The 22,295-nt window shown below is 41.8% G+C and overlaps 1 protein-coding gene across 2 annotated transcripts in view; it reads left to right on the top strand.

Moving 5' to 3' along the window:
* LOC142467253 (endothelin receptor type B-like) overlaps window positions 1–17,448 on the top strand; it is a 55,025-nt gene extending 37,577 nt beyond the window's left edge. For both annotated transcript variants that reach the window (XM_075572709.1, XM_075572710.1), the window contains exons 4-8: window positions 711–915; window positions 3,092–3,241; window positions 12,954–13,087; window positions 13,645–13,753; window positions 15,284–17,448. In XM_075572709.1, the coding sequence (XP_075428824.1) occupies window positions 711–915; window positions 3,092–3,241; window positions 12,954–13,087; window positions 13,645–13,753; window positions 15,284–15,433 (748 nt within the window). In that variant the 3' untranslated portion in view covers window positions 15,434–17,448. The remainder of the gene's footprint in view (window positions 1–710; window positions 916–3,091; window positions 3,242–12,953; window positions 13,088–13,644; window positions 13,754–15,283) is intronic.
* Window positions 17,449–22,295: the final 4,847 nt, after the last annotated feature.

The following is a 22,295-nucleotide window of genomic DNA, read 5'->3' as shown; positions in this document are numbered from 1 at the left end:
ACTGTATGTGTTTATGACAGAAGAAATACATTGTTTGCAGGTTGTGATATTACTAAAACAACATGACAGTTAAACATGAATGTATTGCTGTTGGTGTTGTGGCTGTTATTGTTCTCACTAACATGCTGTGGCAGTAAATCCATAACATAGATTAGGGAACAGCTCCACTCAAACGAATATAACGCGTACCTTGATTTTATCCCTGATATTTTGGCATGTTAGGTGATACAATAATGGCAGCTACAGCTGTAGTTAAATGTCAAAACAAGTTTCTGTCATTTTTATCCATACCTAAAAAATAGTATAGGCATTATTACCTTTAAAATACTTTTAATGAACAGTTAATTGTATTGTATTTCCTGATAAAAAAAAAAAAAAGGCAATATGTATTCTAGCCAGTTCTATTTGAGACTAAATGTTAAAGATTTTTATGAACAACGGAAGATATATATCAGAATCAACAAATAATCCAGGATTATTCCTCATAAGTAGTTGTATTGATATATTGGGAATATTATGTACAACTACACATACTGTATTAAGCACTCTAATGTTAGTCCGGTAAAATGTATCACTACTTGTAATGAATCTGGATTTCTTCTGGTACAGTCAAATTACTGCACCACTGTACCAATCTATGTCATCAACACATTGAAATCAAATGAAACACAGTCCTAACTTTGATATACTTGTATTTGATTTGCTGGCAGGTATAGAGCGGTGGCTTCCTGGAGTCGAATTCAGGGCATCGGGATCCCTGTTTGGAAAGCTGTTGAACTGACACTGATCTGGGCTGTGGCAATCATTCTGGCTATCCCAGAAGCCATTGCGTTTGACATGGTGAAGCTGGACTTTCGGGAGCAAACTATGTGGGTCTGCATGTTGTCGTCAGAGCAAACTTCAGTTTTTATGACGGTAAAGTAACCTTTACATATCCATTAGTAAATATGACAATATACACTCTTATAAATGTAACTGGTGTTCCCCCGCCCTCTGGGAGATGTCACTATTACCTGTACTCTCGTTGTGCTGTACCTGTGAGGCTTAGAGGATTGCTGAGTGTCCGCCGATGGTAGTGGGGAAGACAGGACAGGCTTTCAGGATATTCTCAGCTCTTTCTGGGTGCATTGCCTCCATTTCCAGCAGGCCCCAGCAAAGCTTGGTGCAGGTCCTGCAGGAAAACCTTCTTTCACTCTCCCTGATAAACTGCAGTCATAGGCAGGTGTATAAAAGCATATAGAGAATTATCCAAGGATAGCAGCGGAGCACAGCTGAAGGACGGGATCAACACCAGCAATGAAAGGGTTAAAATTCTTCTTTATTGTAACATGGTGCAGTGGGGGAGACAGCAACAACTCTAACGCGTTTCAGGCTATGCAGCCCTTTTTCAAAGAGTGAAATCGCGTCTCCACTACTCGCAGTTTTGAAGGGGAAACCCTGCCCACTTTTCCCAGAGATGCCGTGCGGTTTTCGCGCGAATGCTATTAGCTCTCTGGTTGTTCAGAATAGACCTCCAACTGGGAGCTGGATCGAACTGGGAGCTGTAACCATACAGTGTACATCAATAATATACCTTAGGCTATTCCATATCCTGAATCTATCCATATGAGGAAATTGATTGCGTTGTCATTGATTTTTATTTTTATATTTGTGTTGTCATTCACAATTGTATGTTTTACCCTTTGTTATTTCCCCCACTCCCGCGGCTGAACGGGTAACCCTGACCACCAAAGATGCATCTCTAAATCAGTAATCTGATTGGAGACTAACTCTGACCAAACAGAAGGCTAGCTGGTATCTGCAGCTACCAGAGACGCCTCTTCGATCCAGCTCCCAGTTGGAGGTCTATTCTGACCAACCAGAGAGCTAATAGCATTCGCGCGAAAACCGCACGGCATCTCTGGGAAAAGTGGGCGGGGTTTCCCCTTCAAAACTGCGAGTAGTGGAGACGCGATTTCACTCTTTGAAAAAGGGCTGCATAGCCTGAAATGCGTTAGAGTTGTTGCTGTCTCCCCCACTGCACCATGTTACAATAAAGAAGAATTTTAACCCTTTCATTGCTGGTGTTGATCCCGTCCTTCAGCTGTGCTCCGCTGCTATCCTTGGATAATTCTCTATATACTTACCTACTCAGCGTGATGCACGCACAAGATGGATCAAGGTTTCCAAAAGAGTTTGATTCTCCCCACTCATGGATTCAGGGGAGTTGCTGACCAGTAACAGTGCCGCAGGTAAGAGAGATTTTTTGTCTGGTGAGGTGCTTTTCTAGCATTACAGATGTGTCCTCACCAAAGACAGATTAATCTTTTATATCACTCCCTGCTTTATGATGCACTGGGTCCAATACTCTGTATTACTTAATTAACCTTGTCCTAACCTGTTCATCTACATTTTTGAGCAACCATTGCCATTGTACCCCATTTTGCTGAAGCACTGTTTCTAAGGAACCTTTCCTTTACCTTTTAAGGTGTATAAAAGCAGCAACTAGTTTTTATTATTGTACATCCGTATACAGCATACAACAGGTACACTTTTCTTAGGTTCCCTGGACTCAACCCCCAGGGCTTGGAGGCCCCAAAAGGTCTATCCTCTGCTCCCCTACTCCCTGGTGGAGTAAGAGATAGTATCCCACTCCATTGCGGGAGGGGAAGAAAGGTGGAAAGAGCTCTGGCTCCACACTTCCAACAACTCTAAATTTGGATCTGCAGCCCCTTTTGTACCCAGTGGGAGGGTCCTAGGTCTGAGCCACTGATAGGGCAGCAAATAGGCTTTACTTAGCCCCCCCCCCCCCATGTCACTAAAGGTTTACTGCTGCAGCAGCAAGGGCATAGATTTAACCCTAATGTTGCCTGCGCTGGAACTAGGGCTTATGTGTTAGGCAGGGCAGATTTGTAGCCAAGGGGATACATGGCTATATACAGTATAACACTGTACAGTGATAAATAACATATACAATGTGAACACCTCGTGATTGCGTGACATACAAAACAATGGATAGCCTCACATTTGGCAGTGTAAGTCTGCAACGAAACTTATATAACTTCCAGGTTTGTAGATGTCATTGTGATATCATCCTTTCTCTTGGTTTTAGTTTTACAAAGAAGTCAAGGTTTGGTGGCTATTTGGTTTCTACTTCTGCCTGCCCCTGGCCTGTACAGGAGTTTTCTACACCCTAATGTCTTGTGAGATGCTGAACAAGACGAATGGTATGCGGATAGCCCTGAATGATCACTTAAAGCAGGTAGGATATAAAAAATTAAAAAAGGAATATGGACAGGTCTCACCTATTTATAGGCATTGGAATTATTTAATTGCAAGCTTCAAACAATTGTTGACACCTCCAGCACTAAAAGGGTTAAATACATCCCAAGCTTTTCAAAATACATATATATTTTATATATAGCTCCTAATTGGTTGGTAGGAAGGATGTACAGAGACTGTAGGAGGGTGTTCTGGTAAGTGCGTCTGCAAGGGGCCAAGGTTTATGTATGAGGTGTAAAACTATCACTCATAGAGCTACTAATATGCTGTGTTAAGCAGGTGTGTTTTGGGTTGGGTCATAAAGGTTGATATGGAGGGTGAATGTCGGATACTCAGAGGAATGGCATGCCAGAGGTGTGGGGCAGTCCTTGAGAAAGGTTTAAGGCGAGAGAGGGCTTTAGATACAAAAGGGGTAGAGAGCAGACATCCTTGAGCAGAATGCAAGAGTTGGATGGTGTATAGCGAGAAATCAGGGCTGAGAGGTAAGGAGGAACAGAAGAGTGTAAGTAGTAGTAGTAGTAGTAGTAGTAGCAGTAGCAGTAGCAGTAGTAGTAGTAGTAGTAGTAGTAGTAGTAGTAGTAGATGAGGTTGGGAAAAAAAAGACATACATCCATCAAGTTCAACCTATGCTAAATTTAGACAACAGATACTTTATCCTATATCTATACTCCTTATTGATCCAGAGGAAGGCAAACACAAAACCCCAGTGTCATATCATCCAATAAAATCTCATAAGGGGAAAATAAATTCCTTCCCGACTCCTAGAATTGGCAATCGGATTATTCCCTGGATCAACATTCTTCTCATGTTTTACTTTTTTGGTATATCCCTGTATACTTTTCGTTTCTAAAAAAGATGTCCAACTTTGTTTGAACAAATCTATTGTATTTGCCATCACAGTCTCCATGGGTAATGAATTCCACATTTTAACTGCCCTTACTGTAAAGTAACCTTTCCTTTGTTGCTGGTGAAATCTCCTTTCCTCCAACCTTAAGGGATGCCCCCGAGTCCTTTGTACTGCCCTTGGGATGAATAGTTTTTTGAAAGCTCCCCGTACTCTCCCCGAAAATATTTGTATATAGTTATCATATTCCCTCTTAGACACCTTTTCTAATGGAGATGCAATGCCTTTGCAGCTACTGCATGACTTTGGGCACTATTGCTACTGCACCGACACACTTTATTCGAGCAAATACCCAGTATGTACCTGGCAGATACCTGGAATGCGCCGCTCCTCACCTCTGACAAGCCCCGTTGCGTTTGCCTTCCCAGCCTGGGTTCATGCCTGGCTGACGGGCGGCTGATCTGTTAAATGATAATGATTAGGATTTAATAGGCTGCAATGCTTCGCGTGTCTACCAGATGGCATAAATTCATGAATTGTAATGCAGTATATATATATATACTGTGCAGTATTGCAGCCAGCGGGAATAAAATGCTTCAATCCCTGCTTGGAAAATAACCCAATGCACTCGGGCAGAAAACAGTCACAAACCTCAATACACCCGGGTATACCCGAATTCGTGGGACTAGCCGAGCTCGAATAAAGTGTGTCGCCAGTGTAAGCCTGCTGTCTACAAGCACTTATAAAACCTTCTCCATCAAGGATTCTCCCAATGTAGGTTGAGTGAGTAGCTCAGTAAGTAAAATACACTGACTGGCACTGAGAGTTTGAAGCAGGGGAGCCTGGTACAATTCCCGGTGTCGGCTCCTTGTGACCTTGGGCAAGTCACTTTATCTCCCTGTGCCTCAGGCACCAAAAACATAGCTTGTGAGCTCCACGGGGCAGGGACCTGTGCCTGCAAAATGTCTCTATAAAGCGCTACGTATAACTAGCAGCGCTATACAAAAACATGCTATTATTAATGTATCCCCAAGTTGCCACATTATTCTTGTTTCCCAAATGCACAACCTTACCATATCTGTATTAAACCTCATCTGCCATTTACCTGCCCAAGTTTCCAGTCTCTCCAAGTCCTTCTGGAGAGAAATTACATCCTGCTCTGATTCTACTACCATACACTATTTAGTATCATCAGCAAAGATGGAAACATTGCTCTCGATGCCAACCTCAAGGTCATTAATAAACAAGTTAAAAAACAGGTGTCCAAGTACCGATCCCGGAGTTACTCCACTCACGACGTTAGCCCAGCCTGAAAAAGCTCAATTTATGACAACCCTCTGTTGTCTAACCTTCAACCAGTTTTCAATCCAGGTGCATATGTTTTTACTGAGTCCAATTTGCCTTATTTTGTTCACCAACCTCTTGTGTGGCACCGTATCAAAAGCCTTTGCAAATTCTAAGTAGACCACATCAACTGCCTTATAGAAAAAAAGCTATGTGATGCTCCAAAACCTCCAGTCCAGTTGCTGTATTGGCCCCTAATGTGTCTAGGAAATGCCTATAATGGAATACCCCTATGGTATCAGATTACACTGGCGACACACTTTATCGCAGTGCGGCCAGATCCGCAAGCCGGGAGATTTCCCGGCTTGCTAGTGGCCGCCCCTCGGCATGCCGCGCGTCATAGACGCGCGGTCACGCGTCTTCGGGAGCCTGCGCCCCCTGCACGCGCGTCCAGGGCTCCCCGAGGGAGCCCTGGTGTCCCGCGATCTGCGGGACGGCGGCAGGGGGTTCCGGGGGACCCGGCGGACCCGGCAGCGGGAGGGAGAGCGCCCCGATCGGAGGGCGCTCTTCCGCTGCTTCGGCGCGCGCCCGTCACACTCGGGCGCGCGCCAGGCTACTGCTGCGGCACAGAACGGGCAAATGCTCGAATAAACTGTGCCGCAGCAGTATATTCGCTTGAAATGCGCAGGTTTTGGCTGTGTCTCAATATGCTGCTTTTTCCAAGGATCCACTGCATTTTGTATCTTTTTCCTTCAGGGGTGCACTTTTTGCCTGACTTACCAAAGCCTTTTGAAGCAATGCTCAGTTTTCTTTCTCTATCACATCAACTGCATTACCCCGGTCTAAATTCCTACTTACCTCCTCAAAGAAACAAATAAGGGTTAGTTTGGCATGATCTATCCTTCATAAATCCATGCTGACTATTACTAATAATTTTGTTTTCCATTAGGTATTCCTGAATATTATCCCGTATTAAACATTCAAGTAGTTTCCTCACTTGTAGTCAGGCTTACAGGTCTGTAATTTACCGGTTGTGATCTAGCTCCCGTTTTAAATATAGGCACCACATCTGCTTTACGCCAAGCTTGTGGTACTGAGCCTGTGGAAATGGAGTCCCTGAATATTAAATGTAATGGTTTTGCTATAAAAGTGAACAGGAGAATTGAGTGTGTGATACAGGATTTGATAGGAAGCCAGGAGAGGGATTTCAGCAGGGGAGACGCTGAGACAGATTTCGGAAAGAGTAAATTGATTCTGGCAGCAGCATTTAGGATAGATTGTAGGGGAGACAGGTGAGAGGCAAGGCGGCTGGACAGAAGGAGGTTACAGTTGTCGAGACGGGAGAGAATGAGGTTCTGTGTCACAGTTTTTGCAGTCGAGCAACAGAGGAAAGGGCGTATTTGGTAATATTGTGGAAGAAAAAAACGACAGGTTTAAGCTACCTTTGAATGTAAAAGGAGAATGTGAGAGAGGAGTCAAGTGTGACCCCTAGGCAGCGTGCTTGGGCTACTGGGTTAATGATAGTACTTTCAACAGAAGTGTGGAAGGAGGTAGTAGGGCCAGGTTTGGAAGGAAGTATGAGGAGTTCTATTTTTTCCATGTTAAGTTTAAGTCGACAGAGTGCGATCCAGGATGATATAGCAGAGAGACATTCAGAAACTTTAGTCTCTACAGCAGGTGTAAGGTCAGGGGTTGAAAAGTAAATTTGTGTGTCATCAGCATAGAGGTGATATTTGAACCCAAGAGATGTGATTAGGTCACTGTAAGAGGACATGTGCAGAGGTACTGTTATGCAATGGAGACTTTTTATGGTGAAATTAAATAAGGCTTTTATTGCGCCTGGTTTTTGCAAATAAGGGGTCAAACACAGCTTCTGTTCCACTTGGGAGTATTTCTAGTTAAAGCTATGCAGTCAACAACTCCCTTTACGAGGTAGGAAAGGCGGATGGTCACTACTCCTAGTAACACTACAAGCTAGTAAAATAAAATTACTTTATTAAGAAAAAAAGGCAGGACATCATAGTAGAACCACTCTAACGCGTTTCATCCCTAGCATGGGACTTTATCAAAGAGAATATGGTTCAGTACACAGACACAACTTATATACATGTGAGCCACATCTGATTGGTCAAAACCAAATTGGACACAGCAGATAGTAATAAACACATGAAATGAAAAACATATTAACACTGGCATGTCTGTGGTACAGCGAGAAACTTCATAACATATGATGAACTATATAATCTACTAACCAAAAAAGGGGGGAAGGAAAAAAAAATAAAAATAAAGATTATATATAAAGATTAAAAACAACGAACATATTATAATGTCAAATACCCAAATGTTGGAAATTCTAAATAAGGAAAAAAGGAAAAGACTATCATGGAAGAAAAGAAGAATAAGAAAATAATCATGGGAGATAAAAATCAACTATGCATAATTGGTACCATAGGTATTAAAGCAATTGTACAGGTAAGTACAGATAATACAGTAATACAAATAGGTATTATTCTTAATAAAATACATTTCATAACTTATTCAAGTTGTTCTGTTATTATTTCCTGAAATAGCAATAAGTAGCAGAAGGTATTATTTGCTTCATTGCAATACACGGCTGAATAGGTGGCAGGATTACCAGTCGGGTCAGGTTAGCATTATTGGGACTATTATTGATCAATAGTTGATGTGGCTGCGGTCTCACTGCTTTGTATCTTTGGTTCACATTTGCATATTAACCCCCGACTGGTGTGCCCATACCTTCATAGCCATCTTGACTTTATTTCTTTATACTTATTATCTCACACCTGCCTAAAGACATTCCTAGTTACTCCTGGACAGTGATTGCATTTTTCTTTTTTGCGTTTTATATGATTGCAGCATTGGAACATTGGAGTTCACTCTCCATTTTTTCTACTAACAACTCCCTTTAGATTAGCATGTCTCCCAGCCCCAAACATATATCTTTATATGTGCAGATGTACAAAAAGTCTTAGAAAGTAAAGTCGTATCTGTTTCTTGTAGGGGAAGGCTTCTTTGTTCTCCAGGTTTTAGAAGTCCTTTTCCCTGTGACTTGCTGGCAGCGTGCTGTCTCTGGCAGGCTCAAGACATCTGTTCCTATGGTCAGTCCCACAACTTGTGAGACTCAGGACAAAATCTGACTTCCTGTCTCAAGGGAGGCTTTTCTAACAAACCTAATCAGTCAGGTGGTGTTGGTTAATTGACTATCAGCAGTTAACCACCACACTGCTGGATTAGAGGCACATTGCCTGAACAGGGATTAATCCCCTGTTACAGTCACCTAGAGAGAGTGTGTAAAGAGAAAAGAGAAGAGATCCACAGATGGAGCCCTGGGGTACCCCAACAGAGATATTGATAGAGGAGGAGGTGTTAGCAAAAGAGACACTGAAAGTACGATGGGGGAGGTAAGAGGAGATCCAGTATAGAGCTTTGTTACAAATACCAAGAGTATGGAGAATGTGAAGGAGAAGAGGGTGGTCCACAGTATCAAATGCTGCGGTCGAGTAATATGAGCAGAGTGTAATGACCTCTGTCTTTGGCAGCATGGAAGTCATTAGTTATTTTAGTGGGGGCTGTTTCAGTGGAGTGAGCTGTGTGGAAGCCAGATTGTAGATAGTCTAAAGTAGGTGAGAGTAGGTGTTGAGCAAATGGAGCAAGCGAGAGAATACAAGACATTCAAGGGCAGGAGGGAGACAGGCCGCTAGTTAAAAAGATAGGTAGGTTCAAGCTTTCTGTTCTTGAGCAATGGTATAACGGTTGTATGTTTGAAGATAAAGGGAAAGGTGCCAGAGTAGAGGGAGGAGTTAAAAATGGGTGTGAGCATAGGGATTATAGTAGGAGCAAGAGGTTTTAGGAGATGGGAGGGAATGGGGTCAAGAAGACCGGTGGCAGAGGGAGAAGAGGAGATCAGCAATGACACATCCTTCTTGGTGACAGCGGAAAAGGATTCAAGGAAGGCAGGAAAAGAGTTAGGAAGAGGTGTAGGATAAGAGGGGGATAGAGAGGGGAAGTCCTGACATATGGATTCCACCTTTTCCTTGAAATAGTCGTTAAAGTCCTGAGGTGAGTTTGAGGATGAAGAAAAGGCAGCAGAGGGTGGTCTGAGTAGGGAGTCAAAGACAGAGAAGAGTCTTGTGCATGTTGATTAGTGAAGGAAAGTATGTTTGTTTAGCTTGACAGAAGGCAAAGTTGAAACAGGATAGCATACATTTGTAGTGAAGTAAGTCTGCGAGAGTGTGAGATTTCCTCTAGAGGCGTTCAGAGGAATGGGTGCAGGAGCGCATCATGCGTGTGTGGGACTTTAGCCAGGGTCAGTGGTAAGAAGGAAAAGAACTGAGGAAGAAGTTCATAAGCGACTTGAAAAAAATAAAGTAAATAAGGCACCTGGCCCAGATGGCATACATCCAAGAGTTCTCAAGGAGTTAAGCTCAGTAATAGCCAACCCATTATATTTAATACTCAAGGACTCCATTTCCACAGGCTCAGTACCACAAGATTGGCGTAAAGAAGGTGTGGTGCCTATATTTTAAAAGGGAGCTAGATCACAACCGGAAATTACAGACCTGTAAGCCTGACTTATATAGTAGAGAAACTACTTGAAGGTTTAATACGGGATAATATTCAGGAATACGTAATGGAAAACAAAATTATTAGTAATAGTCAATATGGATTTATGAAGGATAGATCATGCCAAACTAACCTTATTTGTTTCTTTGAGGAGGTAAGTAGGATTTTAGACCTGGGTAATGCAGTTGATGTGGTCTACTTAGATTTTGCAAAGGCTTTTGATATGGTTTCACACAAGAGGTTGGTGTACAAAAAAAAGAAAATTGGACTCAGTAATAATATATGCACCTGGATTGAAAACTGGATAAAGGACAGACAACAGAGGGTTGTCATAAATGGAACTATTTCAGGTTGGGCTAAAGTCGTGAGTGGAGTACCTCAGGGATCGGTACTGGGACCCCTGCTTTTTAACTTGTTTATTAATGACCTTGAGGTTGGGATCTAAATTATACTAAATTGTGTAAGGTAATAGAATCAGAGCAGGATGTAATTTCTCATCAGAAGGACTTGGAGAGACTGGAAATGTGGGCAGGTAAATGGCAGATGAGGTTTAATACAGATAAATGTAAGGTTATGCATTTGGGATGCAAGAATAAAAAGGTGACTTACAAATTAAATTGACATATAATAGGGGAATCTTTTGATGGAGAAGGATTTAGGAGTGCTTGTAGACAGCAGGCTTAGCATTAGTGCCCAAAGTCATGCAGTAGCTGCAAAGGCAAACAAGATCTTATCTTGCATCAAACGGGCAATGGATGGAAGGGAAGTAAACATAATTATGCCCCTTTACAAAGCATTAGTAAGACCACACCATGAATATGGCGTACAATTTTGGGCACCAATCCTAAGAAAAGACATTATGGAACTAGAGAGAGTGCAGAGAAGAGCCACCAAATTAATAAAGGGGATGGACAATCTAACTTATGAGGAGAGGCTAGCTAAATTAGATTTATTTGCATTAGAAAAGAGGCATCTAAGAGGGGATATGATAACTATATACAAATATATTCAGGGACAATACAAGGAGCTTTCAAAAGAACGATTCATCCCATGGGCAGTACAAAGGACTCTGGGCCATCCCTTAAGATTGGAGGAAAGGAAATTTCACCAGCAACAAAGGAATTGGGTCTTTACAGTAAGGGCAGTTAAAATATGGAATTCATTACCCATGGAGACTGTGATGGCAGATACAATAGATTTGTTCAAAAAAAGGTTGGACATCGTTTTAGATGGGGAAGGTATACAGGGATATACCAAATAAGTAAACATGGGAAGAATGTTGATCCAGGGATTAATCTGATTGCCAATTCTTGGAGTCAGGAAGGAATTATTTTTTACCCTTAATGGGGGTTTTTGTTTGCCTTCCACTGGATCAATAAGTAAGTATAGATATAGGATAAAGTATCTGTTGTCTAAATTTAGCATAGGTTGAACTCTATGGACCTATGTCTTTTTTCAACCTCATCTACTATCTAACTATTTAACTATGTGAGTGTGTGTGTGTGTGTGTGTGTGTGTTTATATATATATATGGGAGAATGTGTGTGTGTATATATGGGAGAATGTGTGTGTGTGTGTGTGTGTGTGTGTGTGTGTGTGTGTGTGTGTGTGTGTGTGTGTGTGTGTGTGTGTGTGTGTGTGTGTGTGTGTGTGAGAATGTGTGTGTGGTAAATACCCGATTTCTAACTAGCAGGACAGGTGACAGAAATCAGGCAGCAGACAAACTCTGGTCTGGATCCCTCATCCCTCAGTTTCAGCACTTGCCAAACTGTGGGATGGAGTGCATGCATTCTGAGGCTGCACTTTTCAGCCTAAACTGGATATAAACTGTTCAGTATCCTGGGAGACCTATATATGGAATTTATTACCATACCCGGGTTTCTGTCACAGTACATACAGTAGGTTTTAAAACCTCCAGGTCTCTTCTTCTAGTTTACGGGTACATACAGAGGTAGTAGGCTTCATGTGTCATGCTGTAATATTCTGCACAAACACTGCCATTGAGTACAATGAAAACGCTGTGAGATCCACCAAGCTCTCTTAAGTCAGGGCTCATTACCTAAAATAAGAACGAACGTGGGATTATTGTGTATCCCCAAGCTTATATGCAGCAGCAACGGCCGTTTTACATCTCACTGGCACAGCCTTAACATCACATTATTGCAGCATACTGCTGCGGCCGAGTTTATTCGAGCATTTGCCCGTTCTCGGCCGCAGCAGTAACCTGGCGCACGCCGGAGGGTGCCGGGCGCGGGCCGAAGCAGCGGAGGAGCGCCCTCCGATCGGGGCTTTCTTCCTCCCGCTGCCGGGTCCGCCGGGTCCCCCGGAACCCCCTGCCGCCGTCCCCCACATTGCGGGACACCAGGGCTCCCTCGGGGAGCCCTGGACGCGCGTGCAGGGGGCGCAGGCACCCGATGATGCGTGACCGCGCATCGGTGACATGCGGCACGCCGAGGGGATGCCACTAGCAAGCCGGGAAATCTCCCGGCTTGCGGAACCGGCCGCACTTCAATAAAACGTGTCGCCAGTGTAGCATTGTGTTCCTGCAGTAATATGGCGTAATGCCCGTCTTAGCGTTACTCTGAAATAAGTGTTTAACTCAAGTTGAGAGAAGGGGAAAAATGTAAAACCGCTCATGCTTAACTGTGGCGTTCCACTCACCTAGACCCTTTAAAAGCCCTATTTCAGGGTCTAAATGTGAGTAAATCTAAGTTTAGTTATGATTGTGACCTAACTACCGCAACGTTAAGTCCCTACTTTAACCATCATGCACTTTTGACATAGTATGATAACACCTAATTTGCATGTCATTATCACTAATGGCTTGTATACTGTATTTAACACAATTCGCTTTACAGGAGAAAACATGACTTAGCATTGAAGTATTGTCCTTTGAAGACACACTGTTAGTGTCAACCTGAGGTTAATGGACTAACCCTGTGGATCTCGGCCCAAATACCTTACTCATGTTGTCTTTCAGCGAAGGGAAGTTGCTAAGACAGTGTTCTGTTTGGTGGTGATTTTCGCTCTCTGCTGGCTGCCTCTTCATTTGAGCAGCATCCTGAAGAAAACCGTATATGATGGCAGAGATCCAAACAGATGTGAACTTCTTAGGTAAGAGCATACAGACTTGTACTGTCACATTTCATATGTTCAAAAATGAAGTTCCATTTACCTGGTATAATAAACTGTATGTTGCTAGATGTAACCGCACCTTTACTTGCTTGTAGAAGAACTAGCAGGAGATCTTCAGATATATATATCATTCAGTTCTTCCATGCCAAACAAGTTGGTGCTAGATCCAGCATGCAATCAGTGAGGCGAAAGAGCCAAACATCGTAATGATGTTACCATTAATCAGTGGTGAGAGTGGCTCAGTGTAATAGTACAGTGTCAGACTTTTAAAGATGCTTGCAAAAGAATCACCCTTGCCGGAGGGGGGGGGGGGTGGATCAGCAGGCACCACTATGCAGGAAAGAGATGCAGACAGCTGGACTGGGCTAAAAATACTTTATTAGAACATGGATTAAAAAACCAAGAGGAGGGGAGCAATCCCCTACACCTCTAACGCGTTTCACCCAAGTATGGGCTTTCTCAACTTTTATAAATAACATGCTCTAACACTAACCTAACACTAACCTGTTCACCTCTCTCATTTTCTGCTTCTGTAGCTTCTTTGTGGTCATGAATTACATTGGTATAAATATGGCTTCATTGAACTCCTGTATAAACCCTGTGGCTCTTTACTTTGTCAGCAGAAAATTCAAGAACTGCTTCCAGGTAAGAGTGGGTAACATCTCATAGTTTCAGTAAACTGAATGTTACAGAACATCCAAAATGTCACCTTTTGTGGCCCATACGTACCAACTGTTATACTTCTTCACGTGGGCCAATTTACTGGAAGGTGTTACCGTGGTGTTAACATGTTAGTCACTGCATTATGTACCAGTATATTTACTCAGTAAGCAAATAACATTGTGCTAATCATGTTTTACTCCCATTAAAAATTATTTGTTATACTCCCAGTATGTAAAATTGAATGCAATTGAGCTACTGAGGAACGAAATAATATTGAGCCAAGATTAGCTAAGAAGCACTATGGTTAATTAACACTGGGAAACATTATTGAAGTCATAGTAATAAGGTTAAAAATAATCATGATAGCAATAATAGCATGATAACAATATTAATAATGCATTGGCCCTTTAGGTGCTGGAAGATACCAGAGCATTTTTAGTATGAAATACCCTGTACATCATGGGGCATCCAATGGGTTAATAGTAATATCTCAAACAAGTATAAATATCAATAATAAGGCAGAAAAGCAGGAAATTCATGAATCCTAAGGCTGCGTTTATAGTGGCAGCGTCGCGCTAACTATGGACGCCGCCTAATGCTTTCTGAATTTAATGTAAAAATCAGATTCTATTTATGCTTGTGTGCTAGGAAGAGATGTCTTACATTGACCATATTCTAATTACTGAATTAGATGAGAAAATAACACCTTTTCCTGTTTCAGTTAACATATTGTTAATTTCACCAATTGAGTGCTGCTTAGTTAATCTGGGCCTATGAGCACCACAGCTGTTAAAGAAGCAATTATTTGTTTGACAGTAGGTTTTCCCCCGCTAAATGTTATTGTGCTACTGATACATACATATTTTCTCCATATCCTTTATAAAATCAAAACGTAAAATAACCTCACATTTTCCATATCGACGACCATATATATATATATATTTTGAGTGGTATTAATGTACGCTGCGACAATTAAGAGTACAGTCATTTTCTTTCCAGATTTAAAAGAATAAGGGGCACATTATATTTATTGGGGTTATTCCTGTGAAAGAAACTGTAGAGGGTATATATAAATTAGTGGATATGTGGATATTCACATTCATTATTACTTTGTCCTCTAGCTAGCACAGGGCTGCTCAGACATGCCTCGTTATCTGGTACTACAATACTACCAGCTGAGTAGCCTTGTTTGTTGTAACATGTTAAACCTCATGAGAGATCCAAAATGAACTTCTGCTGAACAATAAAATGCAGTGTGGAAAAAAAAAATATGGTTAGCCAACAATTTTGGAGCCGACATAATTCGAGGAGTTATTTTTGACCACTTGTTTCTACAATCTTACTGTTCCATCTAGAAAATTGACTCTCTTCCCCCCCAAAATCATAAATATGCCCCAATATCTTCCATACAAATAAATATCACTATATCAACAGAGCTTCTACTCTAAATAAATAAAATTGGAGGTGTCAAAGCTAAGTAAAAGTGCAATAATTGTATGATTTCTTTCCCAGTCCTGTCTATGCTGCTGGTGTCAGAGTCCGACCTTAACCATCACACCAATGGATGAAAAAGGTTCTAGTGGAAAGTGGAAGGCTAATGGTCATGAATTAGTCCTGGATCGAAGCAGTTCCCGGTTGACTAACAAGTACAGCTCTTCGTGAAGACAAAAGGACTAAATAGCAGATATCCATAAAATAATGGAAACCAAAGCCACTTTTTCATACCTGGCTACTGTTCCATAGATTTAATTAATTTAGAGCTATCCAGTCATTCTGATGTGCAGGTCTTGCAGTGAGCTCATTTTATATAAAAAGAAAAGTTCTATAGGATCACTCCAATGGTTTTTACAATTTATCAAGCACACTCACTCCTAACACTGCCATCCAAACTCCTTGTGTAATTTATTTGATATTTTCCTTACACATAGAAGAGACTTTCAGAATGGAAAAGTTGTGTCTGGGTGCATGGGTCACAAAAATGATGTTTAGTATAAACCAATTAAGCTCTTGAAGATGTGTTTTATGTAGATTTCATTGAAATAGGACCTAAACATTTATATTAGCACTTTCATTTGATATGGTTTTCAAACATGTACAGATGGGTAAATACATAATAAATACCATAATTCAACAAAACAAATATGTTTATGGTATTTTAGATTTCATTTTTTTGTGTAATAATAATAATAGTATGTTCTTATATAGCGCTGCTAGTTTTACGTAATGCTTTACAGAGACATTTTGCTGGCACAGTCCCTGTCCCGTGGAGCTTACAATCTATGTTTTTGGTGAGGCACAGGCACTGAGGAACAGGGAGATAGTGACTTGCCCAAAGGCACAAGGAGCCGACATTGGGAATTGAACCAGGTTCCCCTACTTCAAACTCAGTGCCAGTCAGTGTCTTTACTCACTGAGCCACTCCTTCTCCATTATATTGTTTAAAAATAATGAACGTTTACAGTACAAATTGAGGCTCTGGCTGAATTATTATAGATACGCACTACAGAAAATGGCATATAAAACTATATGGTACTCATTCTAATTGAGCTTCTCTGGGTATACTTCTAAAGACTTTGGAAATACTTTATCCCCACTAAAAGAATCTGCTGATTCACCATAGCCAAGTGTGTATTCTTTAATCCATAATCCGAGATGAAATGTTCCAAGAAATTCAAGCGTATGCATTAGCAGTGCTCTTTATAAACTTTTCAAAAGCATCCTTGGGGCACGATTACAATAAAGAAAAAAAAAGAAAAAAGATTAGAGAGTTACATTAGCAATACAAATAGTATTGGTTATACTGCTTAAAATTGTAGCCTAAGTATGCAGCATGTACCTCTTCTGTACAGTCATTCATGAACTGATTTAATTGCTATTTTGTTGATTAAACATACATATATATATACGTTTCTTACATAACTCCAATGGCCATTACATTTTTTTTTAATGGTGTTGCGCACGAGAGATATGATTGTATTTTTAGACATTTAACCAGTTTTAACTAGTGTGTCCCATCATAAAGTATTGCCTTGCTAGCTGAAAATTTGTGGTGTATATGGATGTCTTGTGTGCTTTGCGAAAAGATTGTTGGAGGGGCTTATTTCAGATTTTAGATACATTTACCATTAGTATCTAGAACATGAGGTCTCGTTTGCATGGATTAAACAGCGGAAATACCTGTTGAAAGGTTTTAGGTTATCTTGATGGATTCCCGATCCTGCAAAAAAAATGAGGCTCTATAAAACACTGTGATAAACATTGTGCCTTCTTGTGTTTAGTTCCATTTACTGTGTGCATCTTTCTTGATGCCAATTACAAAAATACAGTGTGTATTATTTGTAAGCACATGTATGTACACACACACACACACACACAAAGCTACTTCCATTGTGACAAAAATACACAGTGCAATACCTATTAGCTTTGATGTATTTAATCATAAATGTTAGCTATTGATGCAGTTTTTTATCTCCCACTGTAAAGTAAATGTAATCGTTTTTATACATCACTTGTTTTAATTAAAAACACATACTGTAGTGTAGTGTTTGTATAAATCAGTGTTATGCTTTCATCTATCAATTTTTTGTTCTCCACATATTAACATACTGTAATGTTAAACCACAAAGTAAAATAAAAAAAAAAAGACAGCTAGTGGAACATGTTTATGCTGAAACTCTGTTGGCTGTACCTCTTTGAGAAAGCATAATTTATCATTTCCTCCCTTTTGGGAAATGAAATACAGGGGTATTTGTATTTTCTTACCTCTTTCACGTAGTTTGTCCATAATAAACATAGAAAAACATTACAAGAGTGTCTTGAAACATAGACCGTGTCATGTATAACTTATGGAGTAACAGATCTTTTCTTCATTATGCTAAGTGTGGGAGGGAAAAACGATGTAACCTGGTAAGTGACCAGTAGCTTTTTCATTTCAGTTACATCCAGATGACTGCAATGACTGGGGGACATTAATTTATGTTTGGCTTAATGTCTTATGATGTTACCATATGCAATCATCACCATTTGAAAAACATCATTTTTTAATATAACAGAAGTATGAAGGCACAGGTGGGGGAGGGTGGGTCGAACAAACTGTGTTTTCTTAATGATTTTATAAAACATTTCAGCTTTTGTTTCTGGCTTTCCTCTACCACACACATACTGACTGATCCTGATTATGCACAAATAACTATATTTGTGTATACTTGTTCATGATGTACAATAAACTGCCTCACAATCCATGAACGTTGTAAGCTGTGGAATAAAAAACCTTTGCAACAGACATTTGTATAAGAAAAGTGAAATATCAACGCAACTGTATATTTCTGATAACATCTGTAATAAATACATTACACTTGTATATAATCATTAAGTGATAGTCCTGATTATTTCACAAAAAGCACAATTGCAACGTACTAATGTGGTGGAATTGCTTGTCTAAAACCTTTAGCTTCCTATTGAAATACCAAGGGTACAAAAAAAATGGTTCACAAAATAGAAAGAAAGGATTTCTCTTTCATTGATAAATCTGGTTCCATTTCTTATTCCAAAGGGAAAATCTTACACATTTTTTTTTTACATTTACATATTCCAAAAAGTGGGAGCCTGCTAATTGTCAAATCATCCAGTAGTTTCGTGTTTTGACTGATTATTGATGGACACTGCTCCAGAACTTATTGCAACTTTACATTTCAAGTAAGAGACTTTTAAAATGCCCAAATACTGTATATATCATGTATTCTGGGTTTTCGTTACCTATCATTACATTCTGGGAATGTAAAAGTAGGCATTTAGGTCTTTGTAGTGGCGGATTTCCCATTAGGCCCCACAAGCAACAAAATTTGGAGGCAGCAGGTGCACGAGCAGCTGGCAAGCGCCGATTGCTCAAGCGCACTAGCGGCAAGTAACAGCATCACGTTGCCATGACAACAGGGTGGCACAAGGTAAGTACCCAAGGGTGGCATTTTTCAAAATCCGCCACTGGATCTTCAGCTACACAACCACATACATGCGAGAGAGAAAAAAATGTGTGAACCCCTTAGAATTTTCACATATTTTAAACCTAAAATGTTATTAGATCTTAATCTAAGTCCTAATAATAGATAAAGTTAACCTGAAAACAAATGACACAAAAACCATGATACTTTTTCAAAATGCATATATCCACAAATGATTCAACATTCAATATCCATGTGTGAAAAATTATGTGAACCTTTCGATTCAGTAACTGGTGGCGCCCCTTTGAGCAGCAATGACGAAAACTAAACGTTTCCTGTCAGCTGGTCAGTTTCTCACATCGGTTTGGAGGCATTTTGGCCCATTCGTAATTACAGAACTGCTTCAACTCAGTGACATTTGAGGGCTTCCTTGCATGAACAGCTCGCTTCAGGTCCTTTATTTTTAAATTTTGATGGGGTTTAGGTCCTTACTTTGACTAGACCATTCTAAAATGCAGATTTTCTTCTTCTGCAGCCATTCTTCTGTAAATCTGCTTGTATGTTTAGGATCATGTCTTGCTGCATGACACACTTTCGCTTCAGCTCACGGACAGATGGCCTGACATTCTCCTCTGGTTGTATCAATGACGGTCCAGCGAGTCCTCGCTCACCTATGGATGCCTAATCCGTCGCTGCCCAATGCAGTCCACCAGACGCTTTGTCCAATGCCGTACTGGCTTATCCGACGGTCACCGCCGCGTAACATGGACCCGCAATCCGACAGGCCGTTAATGGATGGTGGTTTGCGGGATGCATTGCATCAGATAAGCGAAGACCACCTGTATATATAAAATGTGTACATGTGAATGAGAATCACTACCCCTCTCTTCTTCTTATTGGCTGAGGCTGAGAACCACACCTTATATCTACTGTCGATATATTTGGGGGAGTTCGCCTTGGAGAAATGAGTCTCTTGGATCAAGATAATGTCGGGGTCTGATCTTTTATAGTCCCTGAAAGCTACCCAGCGTTTCTGGGGGCTGTTGAAGCCCTTCACATTGTGGGATAATATCACTACATCCTTACCCATTTTTGATGTTGAATCTCTTATCGGTGAGCTATCTGACCTTGGGGGACTAATCCATGCGGGACCCTTGTAGCTGTGCTGCTCCATTCCTACCTCCCTCCGGCTGCCTGGGGAAAGAAACACTGGGGAACACATAGGAGGAACATTGAGACAGTCACGCATACACACATCAAAAACTTTAATAAACTCCTGGTGCCTGACCGGGGTCGAGCCCCTGCCAACACCACGGTTGCCCCTCCTGGGCGTCCAGCCTGGGCATTGTCTTGGAAGATCATCCTCCGCCTTCCGATGCCCTTGTCCGCTAGCCCAGTGGGGACTTGCGTGAGCCTCCTGGGCCGAAGCCACTCGGTGCCCACTCGGAGCCCCATGCCGATGGCGGGAATGCACCCAAAACTCCACCCCCCACCTCCTTATCTCTCAGCTTTTGTAACTAAACAACTCCTGTACCTTAACTGAACTTCCCTTCTCTCTTTCCCTGTTCTCCTTCCTTAACACCTGTACTAATAACGGTAACTGTGGGGCCCTAGGCCGCCTTAACCTTATGATTTTCCAGCCGGATCTAATCTTTCCCCCACCTCCCTGTCCCTCCCCGCTCACAACTTGGACCTATTACCTCAGGGGGCAATAACCGCTTCTGTCTGAGCCCGCCGCTTTCTGTTCTCGCTATCTCTCTTCCCTCCTCTTTATTTCTGCACACTCTTCTCCCCTTCTCCGAACTCCTCTCCTTCCCCTTTCCCCTCTCTTCACCCACTTTCTCTCTTCCCGGTCCTGCTATCCCCCCTCCTGTTACCTCCATCCCCCCTCCTCCTTGCTACCATCTCCCCTTCCCCCTGCCCCTGCCTTCCGCTGTCCCCTCCCCCTCGCTCCTTCCCCTTCCTTTTTGTCTCTGTTCCTCCGGCAGTGCTTGACTCTTCTTTGCTCCACCTCCTTATTCTCTCCTCCGATCCGTCTTGTTCCCGCTTGTTCTTCCCGCCACTTGATCTGCCTTCTGCGTCTCACGCCATGATGTCCTTGTCTTCCATCGGCGCCATCTTGCCTGCCTGTGTTCCAGCTCCCACGAATTTGGAAGTGAGTGCAGCGTCACCCAACCGTGAGTTTTATATTGGGCTGTCGGGGTCTCTGCTTTTTTATTCTTTAGCTTGCGGCGATCTTTCAAGCCTTCGCAGGCTGACTTTTCATACTTTTAGCGGGAAGGGTAATAACAAACTGGGGGAGTCCATGCCTGGAAACTTCTCATTCATAATAGATTACCACTGAATGTTAATGTTGTAAAAAAAGACAAAAACGGTAGATTCCTAATCATAGTTGGCGACATACGTGACCAACGTGTCACCATAGCAAACGTATATGCTCCCAGTGAGCACACGGGGGATTTTGTAGAGAGATTTTTCTCAACATTAAATAAGCTGGCGCAAGGCTGTGTAATAGTAGGCGGGGACCTTAACCAGACGCTAGACCCATCTATGGATAGATGCACACCAGGTGGCTACAGCAGATCGAAAGCACGCTCTGCATGGTCCAAGGGTCTGAGGGCAAATAATCTAGTTGACATTTGGCGGGAACAACACCAGGGGGAAAAAGAGTATACAGTACCTTCTACTCACACCCACACGACAGATACAGCAGGATAGACTACTTCTTTGTATCCAATAGAATGGTCTCTCAGATCTCCCATACGGGAATCCATGATATTTCATGGTCAGATCATGCTCCGGTAGAGCTGCGGTGCACCGAACTGAGGCTAGACAGACTAGGAGCGACCTGGAAACTCAATGAGTTATTGATAAAGATCCCTGAAATTGAACAAAATGTAGGGGATAAAATCAGGGAATATTTTAGTGACAACATTGGCAGTGTAACTTCACAGTCCACCCTATGGGAGCCCATAAGGCGACACTGCGAGGTGATCTTATAGGGCTTGCGAGCAAGCGGAAAAAAGAAAAAGAAATTAAGATTACGCAATTACGATCTGAATTGGCCGACCTGTCCGCCCGACATAAGGGTGACAAACAAGCACAGACCCTGAAGGCCTGGCTGGATACAAAAACGAAAATAATTTACTGTTGGCCTCCCGAGCTGAGAAGGAAATGTCCTGGTCCAAGCGGAAATTTTATGAAAAAGCTAACAAACCAGATACCCTCCTTGCCAATAAACGTAGCGATAAAGTACAGAATTTCCACATCCAGACAATTCGGACACAAAAAGGTGACCTCAGTTATGACCCTAAACAAATTGTGGCAGAATTCAAAAATTATTATGAGACTCTCTATGATGGGGCGAAGGTTTTGCAGGGGGAGACTACGCGGGCGCAGCTAAAAACATTCCTGTAGAATGCACAATTGCCTAGATTAAGCAGAGAGGAAAGGGAGTGCTACCGGAAGACTTCACAGGAAGGGAGCTGATGGAGGTAATGAAGACACTGAAGCTATCTAAAGCCCCCGGCCCAGATGGCTTCTCTAACCTGTACTATAAAAAATTTCAGAAAATTCTATCTCCCCAT

The sequence above is a fragment of the Ascaphus truei genome, chromosome 16 (genome assembly GCF_040206685.1).
Source record: "Ascaphus truei isolate aAscTru1 chromosome 16, aAscTru1.hap1, whole genome shotgun sequence".
In the NCBI taxonomy this organism is placed as follows: domain Eukaryota; kingdom Metazoa; phylum Chordata; class Amphibia; order Anura; family Ascaphidae; genus Ascaphus; species Ascaphus truei.
Note: the sequence above shows the minus strand (reverse complement) of the source record. Positions and strands in the feature narration are given on the sequence as shown.